The sequence below is a fragment of the Meriones unguiculatus genome, chromosome 19 (assembly GCF_030254825.1).
Source record: "Meriones unguiculatus strain TT.TT164.6M chromosome 19, Bangor_MerUng_6.1, whole genome shotgun sequence".
Lineage (NCBI taxonomy): Eukaryota > Metazoa > Chordata > Mammalia > Rodentia > Muridae > Meriones > Meriones unguiculatus.
In genome coordinates this window covers 30893516-30919736 of record NC_083366.1, presented here as the reverse complement: position 1 = coordinate 30919736, position 26221 = coordinate 30893516, and the positions used below count along the sequence as shown (strand labels likewise).

Below are 26221 nucleotides of genomic sequence, written 5' to 3'. Positions count from 1 at the left end.
AAATGGGTGCCGAGGGCTGTGGCGTGCCTCAGCGGGAAGCAGCTCCTTGCCGGGACTTGGGGTCAGGAGGGGCAGGGGCGCAGGGAAAGGCTGAACGCTCTGGCACGCGCCAGCCGATCCCGCGAGCGGCCAGTGGGCGGCGCTGGGCCCCGGCGCTGGCGGCCGGAGGAGCGGGCTGCGGATTACCTGCAGCAGCCGGGGCTGGCAGCTCCTCCCCGCCCGCCCCCAGCCCGCCCCCGCCGCCGCACTACCCGAGCTCCGCGGGTTCCGGGCACTAGCTGGCGGGAGCCGGGGCCGAGCGCGCCGGGCAGAGGGCCCTCCTCCCTGCGTCCTCGGGCCGGGCTGCCCTCCTCCCGCAGCGCGCGGCGCAGGGAGGCCCCGCGCCTCGGCCGCCCCCGCGCGCCCGCCTCCGCCGCGCTGCAGGGGACCGCCGGGCTCTCGGCACCAGCAGCGCGGCCCCGGGGCGCCTCGGTCCGGCTCCTGGCTGCGGCCGCCGCAGGATCAGCGACCTGAGCAGCGGTCCCCGGAGCCCGCAGGACCTCCCGGGTGGCACTGACTAGAGCGCCCAGAGGAGCCGCAGCAGCAGCAGTAGCAGCAGCAGCGTGAGTGGCCGCGCTCACGGGGCTCCGCCGGGCTCCAGAGACGGCCGGGCCAGGAGCGCGGAGCCATGGCTGATGCGGGCGAAGGCGAGGACGAGATCCAGTTCCTGAGAACTGTAAGTGCCACGTCTCGGCGCGAGTCCTCCCGGGGGAAGGGGCGCGTGGTAACCGTCAGCCGGGTCCCGGTAGAGTGACAGCTGGCTGCCGGGCCGCCTCGGGTCTGCCAGGAGCGTCCAGGGATGCCGGAGGGGTCCGCATCACCACCATGTGTGCAGGTGTGCGTGTCTGGCCGGGGAAGGGCAGAACGCGTGTCTGTGCGCGCATGTGGAAAGCCAAGAGGACCCAGTGCGGTGACACCGTGGCGAGCCCGCGGCAGGCACCCGGGCGGGTGCTACCTAGCTGTGGGAGCCAGGACTGGCCAGGGACCTCTCCGACAGCCTTTGGCTAGGGAGCAGAGCTGCGTGTTCCGTGGGGCGCGCGGAGCGTGGGGACTCCGGCTGTCGCCGTCCCTGGGGTTTTGGAGCTGAGTCTGCGCGCTGTCACAGAGCGAAGACATGGCAATCCGCGTACTTGGCAGAGCTCACGTAGTGACTGGTCAGGGGCTGAGGAGGTTGCCCCGAGGGTTCCCCCAAGTCCGGCTGATGCCAGTGCCAGGAGGGCTTGCTCCAGTGGTCCCCAAGGTTCCCGGCATGGTGCCGTGGTGGTTTTGTGATGACGGCTTGCAGAGCGCATGGGAACCGTGTGTGTATGTGTGTGTGTGTGTGTGTGTGTGTGTGTATGCGCGCACGCGCGCGTGCCCCGCAAGGGAGCATTTACAGAGGGTGGGCATTATGAACGTGTTGTGTCTTTTTCTAAACGCTGGCTTGTTGAACACCGAGTGCAGCAAAGTGCATGCCTGCAAGCAAGCAAGCCTGTGTGTGTGTGTGTGTGTGTGTGTGTGTGTGTGTGTCTGCAAGGAGAGAGTGGCTGCCCGGAATTTCCACACTGTGTGACAGGCAGGGAAAGACTGGCCTCACTCTAATAAGATTCCTTCTCCGTAAGTGCCTCCTGGCATAGCTGCTTCCTCCTTGACTTGTTTTAACACTGCAGATTCTTCCCAGTCCCTTGCTCGCCTCCAAACCTGGACTGAGCCTCCAGGGACCGAAGAAACGCAGGAACTCGGTGTTACAACAACCCGGCTAGCCTTCCCCTCATCACCCCAGTCTTTCCTAACGCACATCTCCTCCCTTTTTCCAAGAATATTCCCCTGACAGGATTCCTGGACTTTCAGCCTAAGACTGCATTGTTTTCGCTGGGATTTGTTCCTAGCAGTCTAAGCATCCCGCTTCCAGGTACAGCTCCTTCCATAATCAAAAAACCCCACGGACGGGAAAATTTTGAAATACTGACTAGAAGATAACTTTTACGTGTGAAATCACCTTGATAAAACCTGGAGTGTGGCAGTAAAAGCCCATTCCCGTGCCCTCTTTGGTCTTGCCTAGTATTTGTGGGTGGTCATTTTCACATTAAAGGGCATTCCGGAGAGGGCTGGGAGTACAGATGAGGATCCAATGGGGAACACGGATTAGAGCCCGCAGGCCTTTAGAGAACATCTTCATTAAGACATTGTTTAGGAGGGTATCTGAAGCTTTCCAGCAGTACGGTTCATCACGTTTCTTAGTGGACAATTGTCTAAAAGTTCTTTTTTGCTTTTAACAAGTCAAGCTGTAGCCTCAAAAACCAAGCAAGCCAGACTTCACATTTAGCTGCTCTATGGCTTTAAAATTCAGTTTGTATCAGACTCTACAGGGTTAAAATTAGCCAGGAAATTTGGCTGGTTTTGTGCATTCAAGGGCTCCCTGCAGGCTTAAATGTTAAGCCCAGCTTATGGAGGTGGTGTTATCAGAATGCTTAATGGGGACTGAGGTACTGTGCTTGCCTGTAGGATTTTTCTTTTTTCTTTTTTTTTTCTTTCCACATATACAGTCATGTTAACTCTGTGCCACTTAACAGCTGCCTGTCAGCCAGAGCAACACCTTTGATAAGTAGGGCTTGGGTAAGGTCTGGCAGTCCTAGCGGAGATTCTTCTTTTAATAAAACATTGGTAGGTTGTTGTGCTGATGATAAATGACCTTGAAGGAGTAACACTGTAGAGCAGTGAGAGAGGGAGAGAGAGAAAAAGAGAGAGAGAGAGAGAACACGTGTACCATTTGTATCTGAAAGGAATGCATCTTTTTCTTAGCTTGTGATTTTAATATGATAATTTTCAAGTCTTTCCCCAGCTCCCCTGTCTGCTGCCCTGGATCCTTTCCATTTTATTCTTTAACCTGAGCATGCTAATGGTTCAGTGATGTTAATGAGGTTAGCAAAGGCAAGTGTGCCAGTCCTTCATTATCCCCAGCCCCCAACAGGGGGCAATTTTTAAATGTGCAAGTGTCAAGATGAGTTATTTCATTTTGCATCTATCTATCTACCTATCTATCTATCTATCTATCTATCTATCTATCTATCTATCTATGTTCTCACTTAGTAGCGTAGGCTGGCCTGAAGCTCTCTGTATAGTACAGGATTGGTATAGAATTCATGGAGATCCTGTCTCACCCTCCAGAGGGCTGGAATTACAGGAATCACCATACCTGGCTTTATCTTTTTTTTCTTCTTTCCTTTTAAATTTTTTTTTTTTAAATCCCAGATTGGCATTGAACTTGCTTTGTATTTGAGGATAATCTTGACCTATTGAAACTTCTGCCTCTCCCTCCTGAGTGCTGGGATCAGAGGCGTGTACTCTCATGACAGGTTGATATGGTGCGGGGAGACTGAACCCCTGGCTTTGCATGTGCCAGGCAAGCCCATCCCCAGCGCCTCATTTTGTCTTTCAAAGGCACATGCACCAAGGAGCACTAAGACTGCATATCTTGATACAATAGTTGTAACTGAGGACTTTCTGATAGTAATAGATGGAGCTGTTGTACATTAAAAAAAAAAATCAGTCATGGGGACACCATCACTGTGCTTTGGACCAGACATTTATACAATCTGATTAGCATACCCTGATTATTAGTGTGGCAATTAGATTTGGATTCTGCATTCCAGCATACTGAAGCATCTCTCTACCATCCTCAGCTCCTCCTCCTTTCTTTTCTGAAAAGAGCTCTCAGAGCACTGCGAAGAGACGTAGAGGTGACATCTTTAACGGAGTCTTTCCATGGGGAATGTTTTCTGTTGCTATCAAGGATGTCTTCATTTGTGAGGGCTTTTCCCACTGTTAGCCTATCATCCATCCAGTTCTCCTCCCTTTCCATTGTGCTGGTGCTGGTTTTGTTGTCCTTCCCTGCACGTGGATTCCCTACCAGCAGGAGACATGATCCCTCTGATCTGGTTATATTTACAGGAGCTGAGAGGATGCTGTGGATGTGCCTGACCCAGGAGATAGATGAACCATATCATAAGATAAACCATTAGCATTTAATGGATTTGCCCACCATGTCCAGAAACATGCATGGCTTCAGTGTGTGGCTTCTTTTATCTTAAAAACTTGTGTGGGATTGCTAACATAGCAGTGGATTATACTTTTGTATTTAAAAACGTAGATCATTGTTATTAAAAAACTTTATTTATTTAGTGTGTGTATATGTATGTGCATGCGTGCAAGCTCTTTGGTGTTCTGGTGGAGGTCAGGGGACAATTTGCAGAGGCCAGTTCTCTCCTCTTATCATGTGTATTTTGGGGATCAAGCTCAGGTTGGGAGGCCCAGCAGAAAGTACAGTTACTGGCTGGGACATCCTGTCAGCCGAACACTACTCTTTTTCTGAAGCACTTTTGTATTATTTCACAGGCAGTATAGGATATGCCCTCGACTTAAGAATATATGTGTTATTAAATGACCTTGCCAGAGGGTTCCGTTTTCAGTCCTTTACTTTTTCTTTCACCTTTGTAGACATAGCTGAGCTACTCTGGTGGCACGCTGGGTCATGTAGTTAGTATCATGTACACAAAGAGATTTTAAACTTAGGCCCTGGATGCAGAGATCATTCTCCTAAGAAGGCTAGAAGCCTTTGCAGAGGTAGCTCTTTCACGGGAGAATCTTTCTGTGCTTGTTCATGTTTGTCCACAGCGACAAAGAGCATCATAGGAATTGCCAACCAATTCATCGCGGCAAAGAGAAACCATTAAGGTCAATGATCAGTGCTGTGCAGGCAGGGTGGGAATGTCTCATCATGGCTTGCAGAAGGGCAGGGAGATTGCCAGTGTGAAAACAGTACCTCCAGGCAGACAGCAACCCCAGGCTCCTCCTTCAGCTGCAGGAGTGTCAATGGAGAGGATCCAGCAAGCTGTGGGTATTTGTGCTTTTTGCTTTCTTGGTCTTGAAACCACAGAGAGCTTGAGATAAAAGTGCACTGTGGTACTTTCTCAAGGAAATGATGGAACCCCTTCCTCATTGCCTGTGATATGTCATTAGACTTTAGAAGAAAAACAAAACAAAACAAACCCAAACACTTAGACATCACTGTGTGTACTTTGCAAGAAGGGCAGGATCTAAAACACCCAGGACACTATTTTTTTTATTTTTTATTTTTTTACATTCTGCCTTATTTTTACTTTGCTTTAGTTAACTTTTAATTTTAAAATCAAGACTGAATTCCTGAAGAAAGATGACAGCATGGGGCTCCTGGGTGGCTGCAGAGAGCGTCTGCATGAGAGGGAGGGATGCGAAGGCATACATGTGGCCCCCTGAGACTCAGGGGGAAATTCTGGTGATTCAGAAGCTCATTTGCTGAGCATCTTCTGCATGCATTGCTATGATTTTGGGTGTTGAAGAATCATTTGGAATAACTAGAGGAAATTTTCTTTTTTATAAAGTTATAATTGTAAAAGGCTTTGAGGCTTACGGGACTATTGAAAGGAAAAGAAAAAGACCAGCTTTAGTTTTAGGTAGGTTGAGACGGTTACGAAACAGTCTCCAGCCTGCCCACCTCTCCCCAGTTTTATAGAGAATGAAACTGAGGATTAAGAGTACCCAAGGGACTTGGTGGGTGTCACACTACAGTTTAGTGTCTCAGAATGGTACTGAAGTATGTGGCAATGTCGGAAGCCTTGCTCGAGGTCCACACATCTGCCTGGCATTCCTTCTGTCCTTATCTTGACCTTGGCAGTATCCTTGCCCATTCCCACCCTTGTCCTTCCTGCTTCAGAAAGGACAGTCTCTGTCCTCCTTTCTGAGCCACAGCCCTCACACACCCTGGATCCCAGGCCAGGAAGCAGCACTCTATTCTTTGCTGTTGGTCCAAACCCTGCTTCTCCTTTTGCTTTTTCTTATAGTCTATTAATCCCTCCCTTATTGGATTTTCCTCTTCTTGGTTTGAGCCTGATGCCTTATTTCACTGCTGAACTCCTATAAACGTGACCTCTTCTCCCAGTCTTCACCTCTCTTTGCAATTTCCTAACGTCTCCTTCTTGTTCCTGAACATGCTGGGAACCCCTGCTTACCAAACCCAACCTCCTCTCTTCATCTGCCCTCTGAAACTCTGTTTAGAAGCTCCTTACCTGCTCTCTGTGTTGAAGCTACGTCATGTGGTTGTGGAAGCAGGACACACCTGGGCTATTGTATATAGTTTTGAGCGTGTTTTGGGGGTTCACTTTATTCTGCTCCAACTTTACGATTGATTATCCCCCAAACCCCACTTTCTTCTTTCTCCTGGGGCTCTTCTGCCTTCATGAGTTTATGTGTGTCTCAAAACCTGGGATCTTTGGGGGTAAAATATAACCATGACATCATTCATTTCAAAGGCTAGAGCTGAAACGGATTCTGTGCGCTCCTTTACAATGAGGGCACTGATCTTACTTGCAAGGGGTCCATCCAATTTCCTTCTGAAGGCCCCATTTATTGACACCATCATTTTGAGGGCTGGGATTTCAACATGAATTCGAAGGGAACATAAAAGACCAGAGAACCAGCACCGTGTATGCCATCCATCATTATCCCTCACCCCTAACAAATGTGTCCCACCCCTTTGAGCACATCTTACCTTTTAATGAAGGTTCATTCCCAACTCTCAGTTCAGAGCACTGTCCCACACAGGCTCACCTCTCCCCTTTCAGTCACAGCCTCTTCTCATCTACCTGTTCATTCTTTGTTCTACTGTCTCCATCTTCTAGAGTTTTTGGGCATCACGCCAGCTAATTTTGAGTTTACTCTCTGACCTTTCTCCCAAGCCTCCAATCTGTTTTATATGCTTTTCTCACTTATCTAATGCTCCACGTGGGGAGTTTATCGTGTTGTCAGATATTAGTTTGCTATGATGCTTAATACGGCAGCTACCGAGGATGGGTTTGAGCGAAATCTATGCCAATGGCAGCAACAGGGTAAATAGGCAATAGACACCTTTCTCCAGTGTGCGAATCACTCAAATGCGTTCACCAGTAGAAAGAGAGCCTTCGTGGAGGTGAGACCTCCTGTAGAGACAGTGGAGTGGGGAGTCTGGTGGGTGAGAGTCTGAGATGAGGGCAGAGGAGGCAAGCACGGTGTGAGGGGTCCTGTTGTGATTGTGGCCAGAGGCATGGGTTGAGAACACAGTGTCCATGTGCCCCTTGAGGATGTTCAGGGCACCCAGAAGACACATCTGAATAGTTCTAGACACTGGTGGAAGTTCTTGGGGTCTTACATACAGTGTCGGCCTAGAGGAATGCCCGCCCACCTGTCTGGTGAGCTGTCAGGCAGTGTGTTTTACGGCCCATCCTTCCTGCTCTTGCTGCAGTTTTTATTTCTGGCAGACCTGTCTGTCTGTGTTGTCTACTGTAGGACTCTTAAGTGCTGGTTGTGTATTTCCTCATGAGATTCTTGCCGAGAGCCTCGGAGCTTGGTACAGAGACGTCAAGCCGTCGGCCAGGACTGGGAGATACAGGGTTGGATAGAGCGTTGTAGCTCCAGCTGGCTGTTCAAGAACCCTCACTCATCCTCAAGGTGAAACAGGTGCCTCTCTGCTGGAGATTGTACTTAAAATGACAGCAGGACGTGGCTCCTGCTTTTCCCTCTCCCGTGTGTGTGTATACACACACATATATGTGGTTGCTTATGCATGTGTGCCAGTGTGTGTGTGTACACACACACACATATGTCGCTACTTATGCATGTATGCATGTGTGTGTATACACATACGTATGTGGTTGCATGTACATGTGTATGCATAGACATAGATGTGGTTACAAGTATATAAGTGTGTGTGTGTGTGTGTATGTGTCTAGGTCTAGGCCAGAGCTCAACCTCTTCAGTCCTCTGGAGCCACTCACCTTGTTGACTGAGACAGAGTCTCTCACTGGAACCTGGGGCTTGCTAATTAGCCTAAGTTGGCTGGCCAGCAAGCTCCAGGGATCTTCTTATCTCTGTCTCTCCTGCAGTGGGATTACAGATACACAACATCAAACCTGGTGCTGGGGAATTATACTCGGGTCCTCAGGCCTGAGCCTTATCCCCAGCCCTTCTTCCTCTCTTTAGCAATATCCTTGACACCGTCAAATGTGAATATTTTGCATGACTAACACCTGATGGGACTGCCTGCCACACAGTAGGGCCCACGGTTTAATACACGTTGTTCTCGCCCTGTGAGATAAGCTGGATAATAAATACAAAGAGGGGTGATTTCTTGCCAAATAGGTTAGGTGCTTTAATTCGAGGCCTGCAGCTTGAATCTGAAATGTCCTCGCAGGCTCATGCTTTGAATGCATCCCCTACATGGTTGTGCAGTTTGGGTAGTGGAACCTTTAGCACATGAGCCCCGATGGCTTTGAAGGCTGTAGCTTAGCCTGGTTTCTAGTCTCCATTTTTGGTCTGTCATGATGTGGCCATCTTCTGCCACCCTGCCGCATCTTCCTTGCTGTGATGGACAGAACTTCTCTTAAGCTGTTTGTATCCAGTAATTGGCTTCCAGTGTCATGAACGTCACTCATGCAGGAGGCATGTACTTAAAGTGTGTTTTGTTCACGGTGCTGTGCCTGGCACCTATGACGGGCAGGGAAGCTATGAGACGATATAGGCCATTCAGGGTAGGAATGATGAAACAATCGGACCTTGTACATAGAGGTAGGAGCCATCCGCTCTTCTTGTGAGGACTGTGACATGTATGGGGGACAGAGGTGAAGAGGTGGTGGGCATGGCTGTGATCCTTACCAGATGGAGCTAGTGGCAGTAAGAGCACATTTCATTTCACATTAAACCTGATAATAACGCAGAGGGAGCATCTCTCTCCTCTATCCAGGATACTTCTTTACATGTGTCTCCAAGGACAATGGCATCACTGGGAGTTATGACTGGTTCCCAAGTCCTTGCGTGTTGTTCATGGGAATGTCTGGAGAGTATTTCATCTCCGGTCACAGGCAGTGGAAAGCTGCCATTAAATGCCTTTGGTGACTGTCAGAGAAACTTGAGTACTGAGTCCCACTGTTGTCCTCTTCAGAACACTGTAGAGCGTGTTGTCTTCTGAAGAGGCGGCATTTTTGAGTGTGGATTTCTTGTTCTTGTCTTGAGGGACTGAGTCACCCAGGGCAGCCTGCAGAAGCTGTCCCATTGGAGTCTGTCCTCCACAGAAGGGACAGCAGGTGTGTGGCACTGTTTATCATGCATGCGGTACTGGCTGACTAGCTGCCATGTGCAGGACATGGTACCCAGCACTTAGACACAGATACCTCTGCCATTATTCCTTCAGAGAGTTTGTACTGTCTCTGTTGGGAGGGGTGGAGAAGGGGAAACCGAATGTCCTCTTTGGAGAACATTGGGGATGGAGATTGGGAACAGATACTATAACAGAAAAGTCTGGTGAGGAGAGAGAGACCTGATCCCCCTGTATGTTGTCTGAGGCTTCGTGGGGCAGGCAGGATCTATGGTTAAGAATTTTCAGGCTGGAAAGGAGCTTCAGGAATTCTGGTCCAACTCTCCAATTTTATCATGAAGGGAAATGGAAGGACAAGGATTTTGGATCCATTTATTCAGCTCAGACAAGAGGGCCATAATTCATTTGATTCCTGGAACAGTTCATTTAGTCTTTAAAGCCATTAATTGCACGTCTACACATGAGGAAACTGAGCTGCAGAGGGGCGAGAAGACTGGCTCAAGGGCAATTTATGACTGATGCTGGTGAGCTAGGTTTTTCCAGATGCCAAAATCCTCCTTCCTAGTCTCCCCCTCCTTCTTCTCTTCCCTCCTCTCTTCCCCCTCTTCTTTTCCCCTTTTCTCTTTGTTTTTTTTTCCTTTCTGTCTATTCTTCTTTCTATTCCTATGCCTTCCTCTGCCTGAAAACTTGCCAAGAACTGACATGGATGAATAGGAAGTAATGGTGGCTGTGCTCTCTGCTCCACCCATCCCATAGAGTTTTCTCTGGTCTCTGAGTTGTTTAAAACTCCTTGAACTTGTAGTAATGATTCTGGAAAGTCAGACTGTGTCTGGAGGATGCACCATCCAGTCTTGTACCTCTTGAACCTCCTCATGCTAGAAACTGCGGATTGTGTTTGTGTCCTGTCTCTCTCTGGTGACCTCGTGCTTGCTGAGCGCATCAGTCACCTGGTGGGCTTATGTGTCCACATTTGTTTTTGAGTTTTCCTTCCAAGCTGCTACGATGCCATCCTAGTCCTCTGGTTACAGAAGTGAAGCCCTGGTCATGGGCTTCATTTTGTGTTTCTTTGAGTCATCTGGTTACCTGGTTGGAGAAGTGACCTTTCATATCACCAGTGTGTAAAGGGGTGGGACTTGGGGAGTTTGGGTGAGGAGGGTGGAAGGACAGGGAAGGAGAACAGGCAAAGGGGATACTGTGGTGTCTTTTCAGTGCCCTCCTCCCCAGGAACACTTTATTGCTTTGCCCTGTACCATGTCTATTTGACTTCTGCCTGTAGGTCCCGGGAAACAACAGGACCCCTTGCAGCTTAGGAAAGCTGATACTGGTTTCTACATGAGCCATGCCCTCTGTTTGATTCTGTCCCTTGCTTCCAGCCCACTCCTTGCCAAATGATCCTTTCATTATTTCCAGTTAATCCCACAAGAGTGCCCACTCACTCAATGGCAGAGCTCTGATGGAACAGGCAGGAAATGCAAGGGGGCATGTTTTGGAAATAGACAAAGTGACAGTGTGGACAGTTGCAGAAGGGCAGGGAGCCTTGAGACTAAGGTCAGGGGTGTGAATTGTATTTGTAAGGTAAGAAGGGCCTTGGAATCACTTGTTCTTTCCTTCCCTCTGGAGGGAGGAAAGTAAATCAGACATGTCTGTTAAGAAAACTGGTGAAGCAGCGACTTAAATAAGATAATTTGGAAGAGTGAGAGCAGAGAACAATAGTAAGGAGCCTATGAGGAGAACGCCATCATGGAGTTGGTACAGGGTAAGTAAGGTCTACACTGGGGAGGTTGTTGTGGGCACTCTAAGGGGATCCTGTTGAGAATAGACTGATGGCTGAGTAGATATTAGGACAGAAGGGAGACACAGATGAGCTCAGAAGATTTGAGAAATGAGGTGAGGTTGACCTGAAATGAAGAGGAAGGCTTTTTGAGGAGCCAGGGGGGGTTTTGGGTTGCTTTTGACTGAATTTTATTATGGACTGAACTCCCGCCTAGAGAGACATGTTGACGCTCCCAGAATTTTGGAAGGTATAGATGTACATTCACGTATGTTCACACATATGTATGGAGGTAAAAGGTCAACCCCAAGTATCCTTCCTCAAAGTGCTCCACTTTGTTCTTTTGAGCCAGGGTCTCTCACTGGGACCTGGTGCTTGCTGAGTAGGCCAGGATGGCTATCAGCAAGCCCCAGGCAGCTGCCTGTCTCTGCCGCTCCAGTATCGGAGTCACAAGTGTAAGTCGCCACACCTAATTCTTCCAAGGGTTCTGGGTTTGGGACTCAGTCCTCATGTTCGTGTGCCAGGGACTTTACGGAGCTACCCCTCCCCCCAATCTGGGGATCTACTTCTGAGGTGACTATTATTGTTATTATTATACTGCCTGAGACTAATCTACATGCTTCCCATGTGTCAAAGACACAACCGGACAAAATATTACCTACCAACTGGCTATATCAGATGGGGTACAGTCTTACCTTGCCTGAATGCATGGGCACGTCAATAAAAACTGTACATTCTGTATTTGTGTGTGTTAGTGTGTATCACACACACACACGTGTATGTTGTTGTATGTTCCTGTGTGTGCACATGTGGAGGCCAGAGGCAGATGTCAGATGCCTTCTTCTATTTCCACCTGCCTCATTCCTTTAAGGTAGAGTCTCTTGCTGAACCGGAAGCTCACCATTTCAGTTAGACCTGCTGGCCAGTGAGGCCCAAGAGCCACTTGTAGCTACGCCCAGCTTTTAATGCAAGGTGCTGAGGATTTGAACTCAGTTCTTCGTGCTTGCACAGCAACTGCTCTTACTGCTCACACATCTTCCCAGCCCCTATCCTGTATCTTCTAAAGAACGTAAAAAAAAAGTATTTTACAATTTGTTTTTTTCCCCCCCACAACATCATAGATGTATAGTGTATCTTGGTCCTATCTACCCCACCTCCCCTTTCCCACACAATTTAAGTCCTCTCAACAGATTCCCCTCCCACCTTTACATCCTCAACCTCCTCCTCTTCTTTTTAAAAAGAAATATTGCTGCCTGCCTGGACTTGGGTGTGGGGCCAACCACCTGAGCTTGGGCAATGCACCCGCAGCTATACCTCTGAAGAACTTTTCCTCCCCTGGCAGCTACCAACTGGCAGTCATTTTTCAACTAGAGGTGGGGCCTCATAATCCCTTCCCTATCCATGCTTGCCTGTTGACTGGCTTGATCAGCCGCTGTGAGTTCATGAGTACAGGAAGACATGTCTGGAAGACAGCATTTCACAGCATTTTTTCCCAACCTCTGGTTCTTATGTTTTGTTTTGTTTTGTATTTTTTCTCCTTCCTCTCTTCTTTGATGCCCCCCAAGCCTTGTAGGGAGGGTCTAATATTTGCCCAGAACGTGCTCTTACCGATGGAGCCATTTCCCCTGTCTCTGTTCTGTATCTTGTTAAGAACTTTCTTTAACCAGTGGCAGAAGGCGAAGGTCTATGTTCTACACCCCTTGTGCCAAAATACCTTTTAGAATGAGCTGTAGCTCAGGCTGACCAGGCCACACACCCAATTCTCCTCTTGGAAGAACATGAACCTGCTCTTGTTCGTGTTGGTGAGGGAGAATTGAGAATCAAAGGGAGAGAAGGGAGGAGTGGAGCAAAGGACTCACCTGCCTCTTCCCAAACTCAGAGAGACTCTGCCATCTGCTCACCTGGTGAAGGAGACAAGGGGAAAATGTGTGCATAGTAACACTTGGGCACACATAGTGGGTGGAAGGGTGGCCTTCCAATGTTTTTATTGCAGAGTGACGACTCACGGCCATGTCTGCTGTGACACATTTCTTGTTTGAGTCCTGCCTAGGACATTTTCCGGAGAACAAAATGTCACGGGAGAGTCTCACATGATTAGCAGCACAAGAAACATGGCAAATGCCGCAGCCAACAAAATGTTGCTCTGGAGGCTGGAGAGTGTTCTGGCTCTGCAAACATGAGGCTCTGAGTCTGGTGTCTTAGGACCCTAGTGAGAAAGCTGCGTGTGGTAGCATGTGTCCGTCATCCCAGCACTAGGTAAGTGGAGATCCCTAGTCCTGACGCCCAGCCAGTCAAGCCAATCAAGCTCCAGGTTCAGGGAGAGACTGTCTCAACAAAGAAGGTGGAAAGTGACTGAGAAAGATAACCAGTGTTGACCTCTGACCCCTATATGTATGTGTAATCCTACTGATTTGGAGGTCGAAGACAAGGACTTGACTGTCACCTGAAAATGGCACTTGTGGCTTCCTGCGTTACCCTTCATGCAGCTGCACCGTGTGGACGGACTGACTGCTCAGCAAGCACACATCTCTTTTCCCTCTGTTCCTGGCAGTCTGGTATAGAGCAGCTGCATAAGATCATGTGAGGATTTGGCAGGGTGCAGAAATGGATGTTAAATCTTCCTGCTAACAACGACAGTGGACTGCCTGGAGCCTGAATAATGGAGCCTAGTAAAATCTGACCCAAACAGAATCTGGAAAGGAAATCAAGGAGCACTCACAAATCTTAGTGTCAGGGAGATGAATGGTGGTATCCTCTTCTGCTTGCTGTTCATACCATGAAGAGTCAAGAACTTTGCATACCTGAGCAGCATAGCTTCCAAGAAGGGCCCTGATATTGTGGAAGTATGCTCTATTTTTAGGTTGGATAAATTCGGTCTCTCTCACTCTCTCTTTTTTGGGCAGGGAAAATTATTGCTGAAGTGTTTTTGATAAGATCCTTCTGTGCCATGGACTGGAATAGTGAGATTATAATGGTTAATCATGGGAGCGAGGTGAGGAAAAGATAAGTGAGGATAAATTATAGGCTATGTCTGTGGTTTTTATTTGGGTGCTAGTTGCTAAGTTTGGGGACATTTGTTTTTGTTGGCCTTTATGATCAGCTTTGTGGATGGATGGTCTATCAGGCTAATGTTTTCTCTGTCCAGCATTGATCTATATGGCTAAGTAAGACCATTGCTTTCTGGTGTGCTGGTTAGTATTAAATGTCAGCTCGATACAAGGCAGAATCAGCGGAGAGAACATCCTGAATTGTGGAATTGCCTAGGTCGGATTGGCCTGTGGGCATGTCTCTGGGGGACTATCTTGATTGTTAACTGGTGTAGGAAGGTCCAGCCCACTATGGGCGGCAACATGCTCTAGACAGGTGGTCTTCTGCAGTATGAGAAAGCTAGCAAGGATCTGCTTGTTTCTGTGCATCCGTGCTTCTTGCTGAATGTCTTTGGTGGTGTGTAATGCTCTGTGGAATGGCAAGCAGGTCTGTCTCCAAGTTCTTGCCTTGATTTCCTTCAGTGATCCACTAACTCAGAGCTGTGAACTGAAATTAACTCCTCTTCCCCTTAGTTGCTTGTGGTTAGGGTGTTTTTATCATAGCAACAGAGGGAAACTCGGACACACAGATGTCATGTTGTTACATTTGCAAAGATATAGTCATTGTCTATGGTGTGTCATGTGTGGGCAGCCTGCTGTTGGTTTATTCCAGTGGTTCTTTTTCATGTGTATTTCAAAACAGCTTCCACATAGTTACTAGGAAGACTTTAAATGGAAAAAAAAACAACATTTGAGACTAGAAGCCATGGCCACCTGGGTAAGATTTCCATTAAAGTCTATGCCAAATCAGCCCCACACTTCTGTGTAATATTCTATTGCACACTTTTCTATTTTACCCAAGAGAAAATTAATGAGTTCAATAAAATGCTGGCTGCAACTTTTTATGTTTATAGCTGTAGAAATATTAAGTATAGCCATTATTTTCATGATTTCATTCCCCTTCTTCCATTCTCTTCTTCTCATTTCCATGCTTTGTTCCTTTTTCTTTTTGAGGGGTTCTGGCTACTTAACTAATGTTTCTCTGAAACTCATTACGTAGTCCAGCCTACCCTTGAAATAGTGACTCCCCTGCCCAAGGTTTTTGAGTGTGGGGATTGTAGGTTACCATATCCAACTCCCTCTTGGTCTTTAAAAAATTACACACACACACACACATATAGATAGATATTGTTTTTTTTTTTTTTTTTTTTTAGACAGGGTCTCATTATGTAGCCTTGGCTGGCCCAGAATTCACTATGTAGACCAGGCTGGATTTCAACTCCTAGAGATCTACCTGTCTGTTTCCCAGGCTCATGCGTTTGAACTCATGTGACCAAATCAGTAGTTGGTCCATACCGCTGGTGCTGTTTGAGAGACTATAAACCCCGAGGAGGTAGGGCTACACTGGAGGATGAGGATCACTGGGGCATGGGCCTTGAAGTTTACAGTGGCTCAGCTTCTCTAGTTGGCGCCATGAGCTGCCATGTGTCATTCTTCCATAGAGCTGTCTACTGCCCTCCCCGCTGTGACAGACTGTAGCTCCTGAAACCATGAGCCAAAACAGACCTTGTATGAGTTGCTTTTTAGCACAGGAGGGAGAGAAAGTAACTCCAGCCATGTCCATTCCCGTGAAAGAACGGGTGGGTATTCGCCTATGCATAACTCTCCAGGCAGTTTCCCAAAGTTTCCTTGTAGCGGCCATCTACCACCTTTAGCTCTTACAACAGTTTTAGATGCCGCGGGACATTTGCGCCCATGAACTCACAGTAGCTGTGACAGCACGTGTAAGACCTGTGCAAGCCCAGGCAAGGCAAAAGCAGCAGCCTTTTCCCTCTTCCTGGTCGCCTGATAATGATGAGCAGTCGTGCCTCAAGGTAATGAAGTCCTGCTCTCTCCCTCCATACCCCTTACGCCTTTACATTTATTTGGTTGTTTGGTGTGTGTGTGTGTGTGTGTGTGTGTGTGTGTGTGTGTGTTGCACTTCTGACACAGTGTATGTGTGTGAAGGTCATGGGACAGTTCTCGGCTTCCGCCATGTAGGTCTAATGGACTGAACTCAGTTCTTTAGGCTTACCAGCAAGCTCCTTTACCCACTGAGCCATCTTGCTAGCCCTCTGCTCCTTTTTCACTCTCTGCCTACTCAAAGGCTGCAGACAGTATCTTTTCCTCCCCCCCACCAGCCTTTACTACCTTTTAACTTTAGCATGTATTTCTGTGAATCATGTAGAGTTTATTTTCTGTCCGTAGTCTGGGTTGGTGGTCAGTCCTTCTCCCTACCCCTCATCGGGATGTCTAGCCGATTCCTCCTGGTTGTAACAAAGACTGCGTCCTCACACAGCACAGCGGTAAGATGTGGGAAACAGGTGGCGGCTCTCGCCGAAGTCTGTGTTCTGTCCCGTTGGTCTGTTTGACTTTTCTTGCTGCAGCGGCTGTAACTTTTAAGTGTTGCGCCGTTTGATGCCGCCCAGTCAAGCCTTGGTGTTCATTCCCAAACTGTATTGCACTCTTTCAAGAACAGGTTTGATATTCTTGCCCCCTTTCGTTTTAGCTTAAAATTTGGGATTAGATTATATTTGTCCATGGTCTATAGCCATGCTGGCATTTTGTATAAGACCGTGTCCACAGAGATCAGTCAGGAAGAAATGTCTTCCTTACAGTATTCGGCCTTCCTGGCTGTGAACACAGTGTGTCCCTTTTTTATAAAGAGATGCCTTTCTATTTCTCTCAGCAGTTAGACCTTTTTATTCCCTGAGAGGTTTTGCATTTTTGGAGGACAGATTTACGCATAGGCACTTGATGTTTATTGATGTTAATGCAAGTGATAGTATTTAAAAATTGTGCTCGGAGGTTAAGAGCACCGGCTGCTCCTCATTCGGTGCTGGTCCCACACTGGCCATTTAATTTGGCTCCTCAGTTTCCATGTCTTGTTCTCGCCTTGTTTTGTTTCCTGTGGCTTCCCGTAAACGCTGACTACAAAGTGTGGTACTAGATCTTTGTTCCTTCTCCTCAATTTCAGGAAAAAGAGACGGCCCATCGTGTTTGAGATTACCTGTGCTTTGCCAAAAAGTTCTCTGTTGTTCTTGGCTCCTGGATTCTGCCTGATGTTGGGAATCTTGCCTTATACATATGTAGCTTGAAAATAAGATTGAAGCCTGTTATCTCACAGTGTTTGATGTTAAACAGAGCACAGAATGAAAGTGTCTTCTTCACACTCACTTATCAAGATCCTGAGCCCACAGTGTCAGGATCAGAAAGCAGGGCCTGTGGTAGGTGAGTAGGTCATGAGGTTGGGGCCCTTATGAATGGCTTGAGCCGTTCTGTTGTGTATAAGCCATCTGGGCTGTGTTGTTTGTGGCAGCAGCCCGAACAAACTGAGACTGTACACTCTTTGCACTTTTTTTTTTATTTTGCTTTCTTTTAAATTAATCAAGTATTTATATTTGTTTGTAAGATATCTATTTTTCTGCTGTTGTTTTAGTGTTTATACCAGAAATGATGGCACATCCTCTTAACTTACTCATATCCACATTAAGTAGTAGCTTTATATTTTTCTGGGCCACATTTATCCCCTCTTTTTGTGTTGTTGGGGTCATGTGTTTTAATGCTACTCCCCTCCCCAACATGGACTGTGTTCTCAAAAGCAAGCCTCCTTCTAGGTCTCATTTAAATACCTGGGCTGGAGAGGTGGCTCAGTGGTTAAGAGCACATGCTTTTGTAGAGGACCCAGGTTCAATTCCTAGCATGCACTTGGTGGCTGACAATGGTCTGTAACTCTAGTGCCCTCATCTGGCCTCTGCGGGTACTGCATGTACACGGTGCACATACATATGTGCAGGCGAACCCTGATAAACCACAAATAAATGAATCTTACAAATACCTTTCTGGGACTCTGTCTGAATGTGAACATCTCGGTCAGCACAATGCAGCCTCGCTTCTCCACTGTCCTGGGAGATGTTCTGTGTGAGAGGAGCTTCCTGTCCCCAGTATCTTCAGATAATCTTCCATTTCATCTAGTTTTATGGTTATATTCAGAACACCATGGGAAGGTGTTCTCAGGAATAGTTTCATTATTCTTGGTTTGAAGCCAAGTCTTCCACTGGGTGGTAACTTTTGAGGGCCGACACAGCATACTGTTGCTTCATTTTAACCTTTTTATTTGGTGTGAGTGTATGTGTTTATATGTGTGGGTGCATTTGTTTGTAGATGCCAGAGGTCAACCTCGGGTGTCATTTCCAGGCATGGTCCACCTTGCCTTTGAGGGTTCTCTCAGTAGCCTGGAGCTCACCTAATATACTAGTTTGGCTGGCCAGTGAGGCATAGGGAGCCTCCATCTACCCTCCTCAGGGCTTGGATTACAAGTGTACATCACTATTACTGGCAATTCTTACAAATGTTCTAGATATTAAACTCAGGTCTTTACCAAGCAAGCACTTTACCAGCTGAGGTAGCTCTCTAGTGGTGGGAATGATTTGTATTTCTCTAGGGTAAGTACTTGGGGAAATGTTTGCTAGGTTATTTGATAAGTATACTGTTACGTTTTTAAAAGACACCCTTGCTAAGTCAGTTTGCACAATGTCTGTCCCATGAAACATGACAACCAGCCTTTTGTGACATAGGCAATTTGTGGATATCATTGCCGGCTTTGGGATTGTCACTGTTTTAAAAGTTTAGCTGTTTTACTGGGTGCCTAGTAATATCTCATCATTGGAATGGTTGGTGATGCCGAATACATCTGCATAATTTCACGTGCTTATTGCCATCTGTGCAGTACTTTTTGGTCATGTCTTTTGCCCATTTTAAAATCTTTCTCTTCTTTTTTGTTCACCTCTTTTTCTTTCCTGTTGTTTTTTTTCAAAGCATGTGTATCTCTCTTTCTCTTCTTCCTTCACTTCTTTTACTTGCCTGTTGATTAAAAAAACAAAAACAAAAACAAAACATGTGTAATATTTGTATCTGTGTGTGGGAACTGGTGGGGCCAGAAGAGGGCATCAGATCCCCTAGAACTAGGTTAACAGGTGGTTGTGAGCCACCTGACATAGGTGATGGGGACTGAATTTGAGACCTTGGCAGTAACAGCCTAACCTCTTCATTGCTGAGCTATCTCTCCAGCCCGTCTTGCTGTTCTGAGAGTTCAATGAAGATCGGTCTTTTGTTAGCTGTGCGACCTGCACAAACATTTCCTCCCAGTCCATGGCTTATCTTCTTTTCCCTCCTAGTGGATTTATTTGCAGAACCAAAATTTTTAATTTGGTGAAGTACTGTTAATTAATAATACTTTTCTTTTGAGGATTGTGTTTTTTGCCTCATGTCTAAGAAGGCTTCCTCAGGTCCCTGGCCCTGAATTTGTTCTCCTTTGTTGTCTTCTGAAGGTTTTGCAGTGTTAAGCTTCACACCAAGGCCTGTGGCCCACTGTGGGTTAGTCTTCATACGGGTGTGATGCTCTCTACTTACTCCAGCAGCATTGGATGAGGGTTGCATTTGCACCTACAGAACTTATTTGGCTTACTTGAGTGGGGCCATTTCTAAATCCTGTGCCTCTGGGTACTACGTGTTCTCCCGTGTGTGTGTGTGTGTGTGTGTGTGTGTGAGTCTGGATATCAACTTCGCGTCTTACTTCCGATTCTTCTTTTTAAAAGTTGCTATGCCATTCTTTTAAGCTGCTCTTATGTGAATGAGTTGAGGGGGGAAAATACCCATATAACAGAGATGTCAAACAGAGCAAAATGTTCTGGACTGTGTCATGTTTGGCATAATGATATCTGACTCTGGGACAAATTCCCTTTTCCAGAAGGAAGGTTACAAAAATAAGAGAAATATAACAATGGATTGGAAAATGGCTCCTTAGGACAGCACTATCTCTATTTTCTTTAAGGATTTATTTTATGTTTAATTGTGTGTATGTATGTGTGTCTCTCTGCATATCCATACCCATGGAGCCTGGGGGTGTCAGATTCCTTGGAGCTGGAGTTATAGGTAGTTGTGAGCCAACCTACATGGCCACTAAGTAGCTAACTTGGGTTCTGTAGAAGAGCAGTTCATGCTCCTAACCACTCAGCCATCGCTCCAGACACCATAATCTCTATTTTTTTTTTGGGGGGGGAGGTTGAGACAGGGTTTCTCTGTGTAACCTTGGCTGTCCTAGACTCACTTTATGGATCAGGCTGGCCTCAAGCTCACAGAGACCTTTCTGCCTCCGCCTCCCCAAGTGCCAAGATTACAGGAACTCATCACTACCCCTGGCTATAATCTCTGTTTTTTGTTTGTTTGTTTGTTTTGTTAATGAAATTAAAGCCTTTTCTTTTGTTTTTCTGGGGGAAAATGTCAATGAAGGTTATTTGTGAAACTCACTCTTGGGATAGCAGCTTGACCAGAGTTGGAATCTCATAGAAATCACACCTCTGGGCACATCTGTGGAGTGGTTCTAGCGGGATTTAACTGTAGAGGAAAGACTCGACCCATGGTCAATATAGGTGGCACCATCCTATAGGCTGTGGTACCCAAGGAGTGTGCCAGCTGAGCACCAGTGTTATGCTTTCTCTGGTTTCTGATCCACCCAGACGAAAGCAAGCTCCCCTCTACCATCCTTCCTTACCATGGTAGACTTTACCCTCAGACCACGAGGCAACATAAATCCTCTTCCCTTAAGTTGCTTCTTGTCAGATTCTTGGTCAAGAAAGAAAATAAGTGACAGAGTATTAGAGGTCAGAGAACAGTCCGCGCTGGGTGCTGCATTAGCCCAGCGGTGCTGTCTCTTGATAATCTGGTAGGGCTAGTGATGATGAGAATGGCATTACAGCAAACCGCTTGGGAGCAGCCACAGGGGGTTAAAGGCATGATTTTAGAAGGGTCATTATTTTGTGTGTATTTTGATACATAAATCTACTTCTTTACAGATTTAGTGACTAACATTATTTATATCTAGTACAACTAATTAATTTCAAACTAGGCACAGCAAATCAGACATTTACGGCTGTACTATGGGTACAGAGAGGACCTTCGTACGGATTTAATTATTAATGCCTGTTACTCAGATGACTAAAGGAATCTGTGAGATTCAGGAATGTTTATGTAACATTTAGCTTAGGAGAGAAGTATTTTCCAAGGGAAATGTTTGAAGATGTCCGCCAGGGGTGCAGACAGACACCTCTCACGAATGTTTACACCCAGTGAGGCACCGAGTTATGAGCAATGATTTCTTTTAGTGCTTTGGCAAAGCCCATTTTTGTCTTCTGTGTAGTGTTAGACAAGAGCTCAGACCATTTCTTGTAATGTTTTATTTTCAAGGTTATTTCCTTCAGGTATTTTCGTTATGCTGTTTAATCTGTCTACTTGCTTGTCTTTCATCATTATACTAGCTTTTCCTAACCTTTGAATATTATCAAGTGTTCTCTGTCTCTGTCTCTCCCTGTCTCACTCCTGTGTGTGTGTATGTTCCCGTTTGCCTGGCTTACGTGCATGTACACATGTGTGCACGCTCATATAGAGGACATAGGATGACCCTGAGTGTTATTCCTCAGGTGGATTCCTTTGTTGTTGTTTTTTTTTTTTTTGAGACAGTCTCACCAGGTAGCCCTCCCTAGCCTGTAACTCACTATGTAGACAAGGGTTTCAGACTCAGAGAGATCCCCCTGGCTTTTCCTCCTTAGTGCTGGGATTAAAGGAGCACACCACCATGCCTGACTCCACATTGTTTTGAGACAGGATCCCTCACCAGCCTGGATCTGGCCAGTTAGGCTAGGCTGGCTGTCTTGGGATACCCAAGAATCCACCTGTCTCCATCTCACCAGTTCTGGGATTACAAGCATTACCCATAACACCTGAATTAAAATATGGGTTCTGGGGCTTCAACTCAGGTCCTCATTCTTGGAAGGCAACACATTACTGACTGAATCATCTCTGCAGCCTACGATTCTTTTTCTTAAAATCTTAACGCCCAAAGTGGAATGTATGACTTTAACAGACATTTCCCTTTATCCCTCCATCCTACCTTTTTAAAGTTTTTCCCTTGCTCATCATGCTGACTATAAATTTCTTGTATTATTATAAATGCATTATCTGGTCTACAGATGTCAGTGGGGCATGATTTCTAATTATCTTCCCTTCTGTTTGGTTAACTTTTTTTTTTTTTTTAACTTTCAAGTTGACTTGAAGCAGAATGGGCAGTGTCCTTGTCCTGTGATCACTTATCCATCAACAACAATCTCTCCAGTGTGTTAATGGGAGTGGGCAAATAGTCCTTGTCCTTATGGGTCTTGGGATGTAGATATGGGAGGAGAACTGGCAGTGACAAGTAGAACAATGCTTCATCTTTATTGTCAACCTAACTGGGCTAAGAATTACCATGAAAACACATTCATGGGTGTGTCTATGAGGGGGTAAGGTGGGAAGGCCCACCAGGAATGTGGGTGGTGCCATTCCATGGGTTGGGACCTTGGACTGAATATAAAGGAGAGAATGAACTAAGTCCCACAGCATTCATCTCTCTCTGCTTCCTGACTTCACATTGTGACCAGCCGCCTCGTGTCCCAGCCTCCATGTCTTCTCTGACATGTTGGATTAGACTCTAACTGTGAGCCAGAACAAGCCCTTTCTCTCTAACTTGTACCTTGATAGGTATTTGGTCACAGCGGTAGAATACAGCAGGGCGTGATTCATGGTGGGGAAGTGTGTGGCCTTTGGGGACTGCTGTCTGGCAGGACATTGTATTTTGCACTGGTCAAGGTGGACTTCCTGCCATTCAGTGGATGGGCAGAGAGGATGAAGGACAGACAGGTGCTGGAAACCTTCCATCCTGTGCCTTCAATGAAGACACCTGTGAGCTATGACCAGGTGACACTAGGGGTCTGGTGTCCTGAGTATTTCCACTAATGTGGCAACGGGCATCCTGAGAGGTGAAGGTAGCGGAGGCTTTCTGGACTGTCAGCTTTCACGTGGCTGGCTGCAAGCACAGAGCACACTTGTTGACTCGCATGTAACGTTAAAAGGAACTGGAAAGGGGGACTGGGCACTTCGCTTAGCAGTTAAAAGTGCTTCATGTTCTTGTGGAGGACCTCGGTTCAGTTCCCGGCACCCACATGGTAGTTCCAGGGGAATCCAATGCCCTCCTCGAGCCGCTGAGGCTGCCAGACACACGTGGGGCACATGTGTACATGGAAGCAAAACACTCACACACCTAAAATAAAAATAAATAAATCTTAAAAAAAAAGAACTGGAAGGGGTTCTGAGCCCCTTGTTCTATGGATAGCAGAGCATTTTAATATAAAAATATGCACAGATGCATCAGGAGCACATGACATAGTCACCCGAGGAGTTCTTTCTTTTATTTTTAAGAATTTGTCTAATTAGTTTGCATGTGCCTGCTCATTTGCTTATCTTTATGTGCACCACGTACATAAAGCTGGAGTTTCAGGCTGTTGTGAGCTGCCTGCTGTGAATGCTGGGATCTGAACCCAGGTCCTCTGCAAGAGCAACAAGAGCTCTTAACCGCCGAGCCATCTCTCCATCCTCCCCTATCCCCCCATGATCCATTTCTTCCCTCATCCCACTGCATTTGGGATCGAGAGGATTTACAGAGAGGATCTTTGTAGAACATGAAGGTTAACCCTGGATGTTGTTTCAAAGAATGTGGATTTTATCCTGGACTGAGTGTCTGTTTAAGGATTTTTTTTGTAAAATTTAAATAATATTTTAATAGTAACGATAAAACAGTTACAATTTATTAACAAAATAAGTATAACCAGTGAACCTGTCATTTCATGGAAAGGAAGGGAGTTTTTTTTTTTTTTTTTTTTGATCCGTCATACATTTCAGCATTTCAAGTGAAAGAATTATGGAAATCATGTATCTGGTACCATGAGTTTGACAGCACCTCAATATCTAAAGATATTGCCAGTGAGTATGGTGGGGATGTGGATAATTATCATTTTTGATATTAAAGGATACAATTTATAGGAATCTTCACTGTATTGTTGGTGTTGAGAAAAACAAATAGGGCTCCTATTTTAGGTTGCCCCCGACTTTAAACAGGAAGGTCAATGGTGTCAAGGTAGATGGATCTAGTGGTAACAGACAGTGTGGGTAGGAAGCTGGGCAAGGCTGGAGACGTGCGTTAGATCAGGTAGGTGTGTTTATTGGCTCATGTATTCATATGCTCAAGGAAGACTGTGTTTTCCTTCATTGTAACAAAGTACTTGAGAGGACTAGCTATAAAGGGGAACGGTTTATTAGGGCTCAGAAGTTTAGAGATTTTAGTTTACAGTGAATGGACTGATGTCTTGGACCTATGGCCAGATGGCGCATCAGGTTTGGAATACACGGCAGAGCTGAAGTCCTCAGCTCATGACTAATATGGGAGCGTGGGAAGAAGGTCCCTGTTCCATTTTCCCCTTCAGGAGTATATTCCCAATGACCAGAAGACCTCTCCCCTCTGAAGGGTTCCACCACCCTCCCGTGGTTCCCACTCTGAAGTTTAAGCCTCTAACCATGGGCCCTTGGAAGACACTTTTGCAAAGAAGCTCTGTGCAAGGTACAGACAGTTGTCACCCAATTTTCACAGAGGCAAAGAGAATTTAAAGCATGCATTTTGTCCATTTGAACCAAGACTCAAAACCTATGCTAGAGCCTGCTCTCTAGCCCATGACCATGTGACCGCACATGACCACAACAAAGGTCAAACAGAAGTCTTTCACTAGCTAAATGTTAAGTATTGCTTATGGTGTGGAAATTAAGTATTAGTATTATACCCTCCCGTGTGCATGTGTGTGCGTGTGTGTGTATGTTTGGATCCTCATCCTCTGCTTGTGTATCAAACACTTTACTGATGGAGCTATCTCCTCAGCCTGTAAAAGCAGCTTTCATTTCAGTTTTTCAGGGTTGCTTTTGTGCATTGACTTATTATCCTGGCAGAATCAAATCCCCCGTTTTATGACCCCCCCCAGTTAAGAAAAACAAAAATTAGTGATAGATGCACTATCGGGGAGAGCTATCACTCACGGCTGCCCCTCCTGGAATCCCACAGTTTTCAAATCCACGGGATCATAAGGTTAGCCCACCAAGTACTTAGATAAGCAGATGTGTGTGGGCTGAGGGCTTGCAAGTCTCTCTGTGAGTTCTTTCTATATGTAAAGAGCGTTAAATTGGAACCCACTCTCCCTGCGGTTCTTTCTGTGGGCTTAACAGAGGGAGCGCTTAAGTTATGTGGTCTATGCATGAAGTCCTCATTGTCACGGCAGCGAGAGGCAACATTCAGTCTTCTTCCCTCGGTGCTGGAGAAGTCACAGAGCCTGGGCAATGTCTCTTTTTTATGAAGCGGAGACTGGAGTACATGTTTTTTTTTTTTTTTTTTTTTTTTTTTTAACAAGCTGACAGATGACTTGCCTTCTGTAAGCAGTTACATACTTTCTGTTTTGCGAGTGTTTATAAGGACCTGGATCTAATCCAGAATTATAGCCTCATCCTGCATCGGGCACACTAAAGGACAGCTCCTTTTTGCCATGAGTCGCCCCTTGAGGCCTCACGGATAGTTGTCAACAGCTACCTTTTTAGAGTTCATTTATCTGGGGCTAGGGGGAGGGAGGTGTGAGCAGATGAAATTCTCCAGTGGCAGTTTGGTGCCTTCTTTGTTGGAAGTTATTTGGTGATAAAATTCCTCAGAGCCATGTGGAATTTTCCCCTGATCAATTTATGGGGGTAGCTGGAAATCCAAAGCCCTGGATAGAGTCATGGCAGTCCTTGGATACAGTGTGTTCTTACTGGTGCCATGCTCTGTTCTCTGCCTGAGCAGTTGGTTTTCGCTCTTTCCCTCTCTTCTTCGTGTGTGCGTGCGTGTGTGTGTGTGTGTGTGTGTGTGTGTGTGTGTGTGTTATGGAGTTAGACTGAGAGCCAGCAAGTTCTACCAGCACCCCCCCTCCCCATCTCCCACATTGCTGGGTTTTAAGCACACAGAGTAGCCTTGCCTGGCTTTTTACATGGTTCCTGGAGATCTGAACCAGATCTGGTCCTCATACTTGTGTGGCAAGGATTCTCTCATTTCTTTCCTTTCTCTCTCTCTCCTTCCTTCTCTTTCTTCCTTCCTTCCTTCCTTCCTTCCTTCCTTCCTTCCTTCCTTGTTTTTTTTGAGGTAGGGTTTCTCTGTATATCCCTGGCTGTCCTGGAACTCTCTCTGTAGACCAGGCTGGACTCAAATTCACAGAGCTCCACTTGCTTCTGCCTCCCAAGTGCTGGGATTAAAAGCGTGCTCCACCA

General features: G+C 46.5%; 1 protein-coding gene across 1 annotated transcript in view; it reads left to right on the top strand.

The window, feature by feature from the left end:
* The first annotated feature begins 252 nt into the window (after positions 1-252).
* The window catches only part of Ryr2 (ryanodine receptor 2), a 533102-nt gene continuing 507133 nt past the window's right edge, over positions 253-26221 (top strand). The window contains exon 1 of the mRNA XM_060372656.1: positions 253-715. Coding sequence (XP_060228639.1) covers positions 668-715 — 48 coding nt within the window. The 5' untranslated portion in view covers positions 253-667. The remainder of the gene's footprint in view (positions 716-26221) is intronic.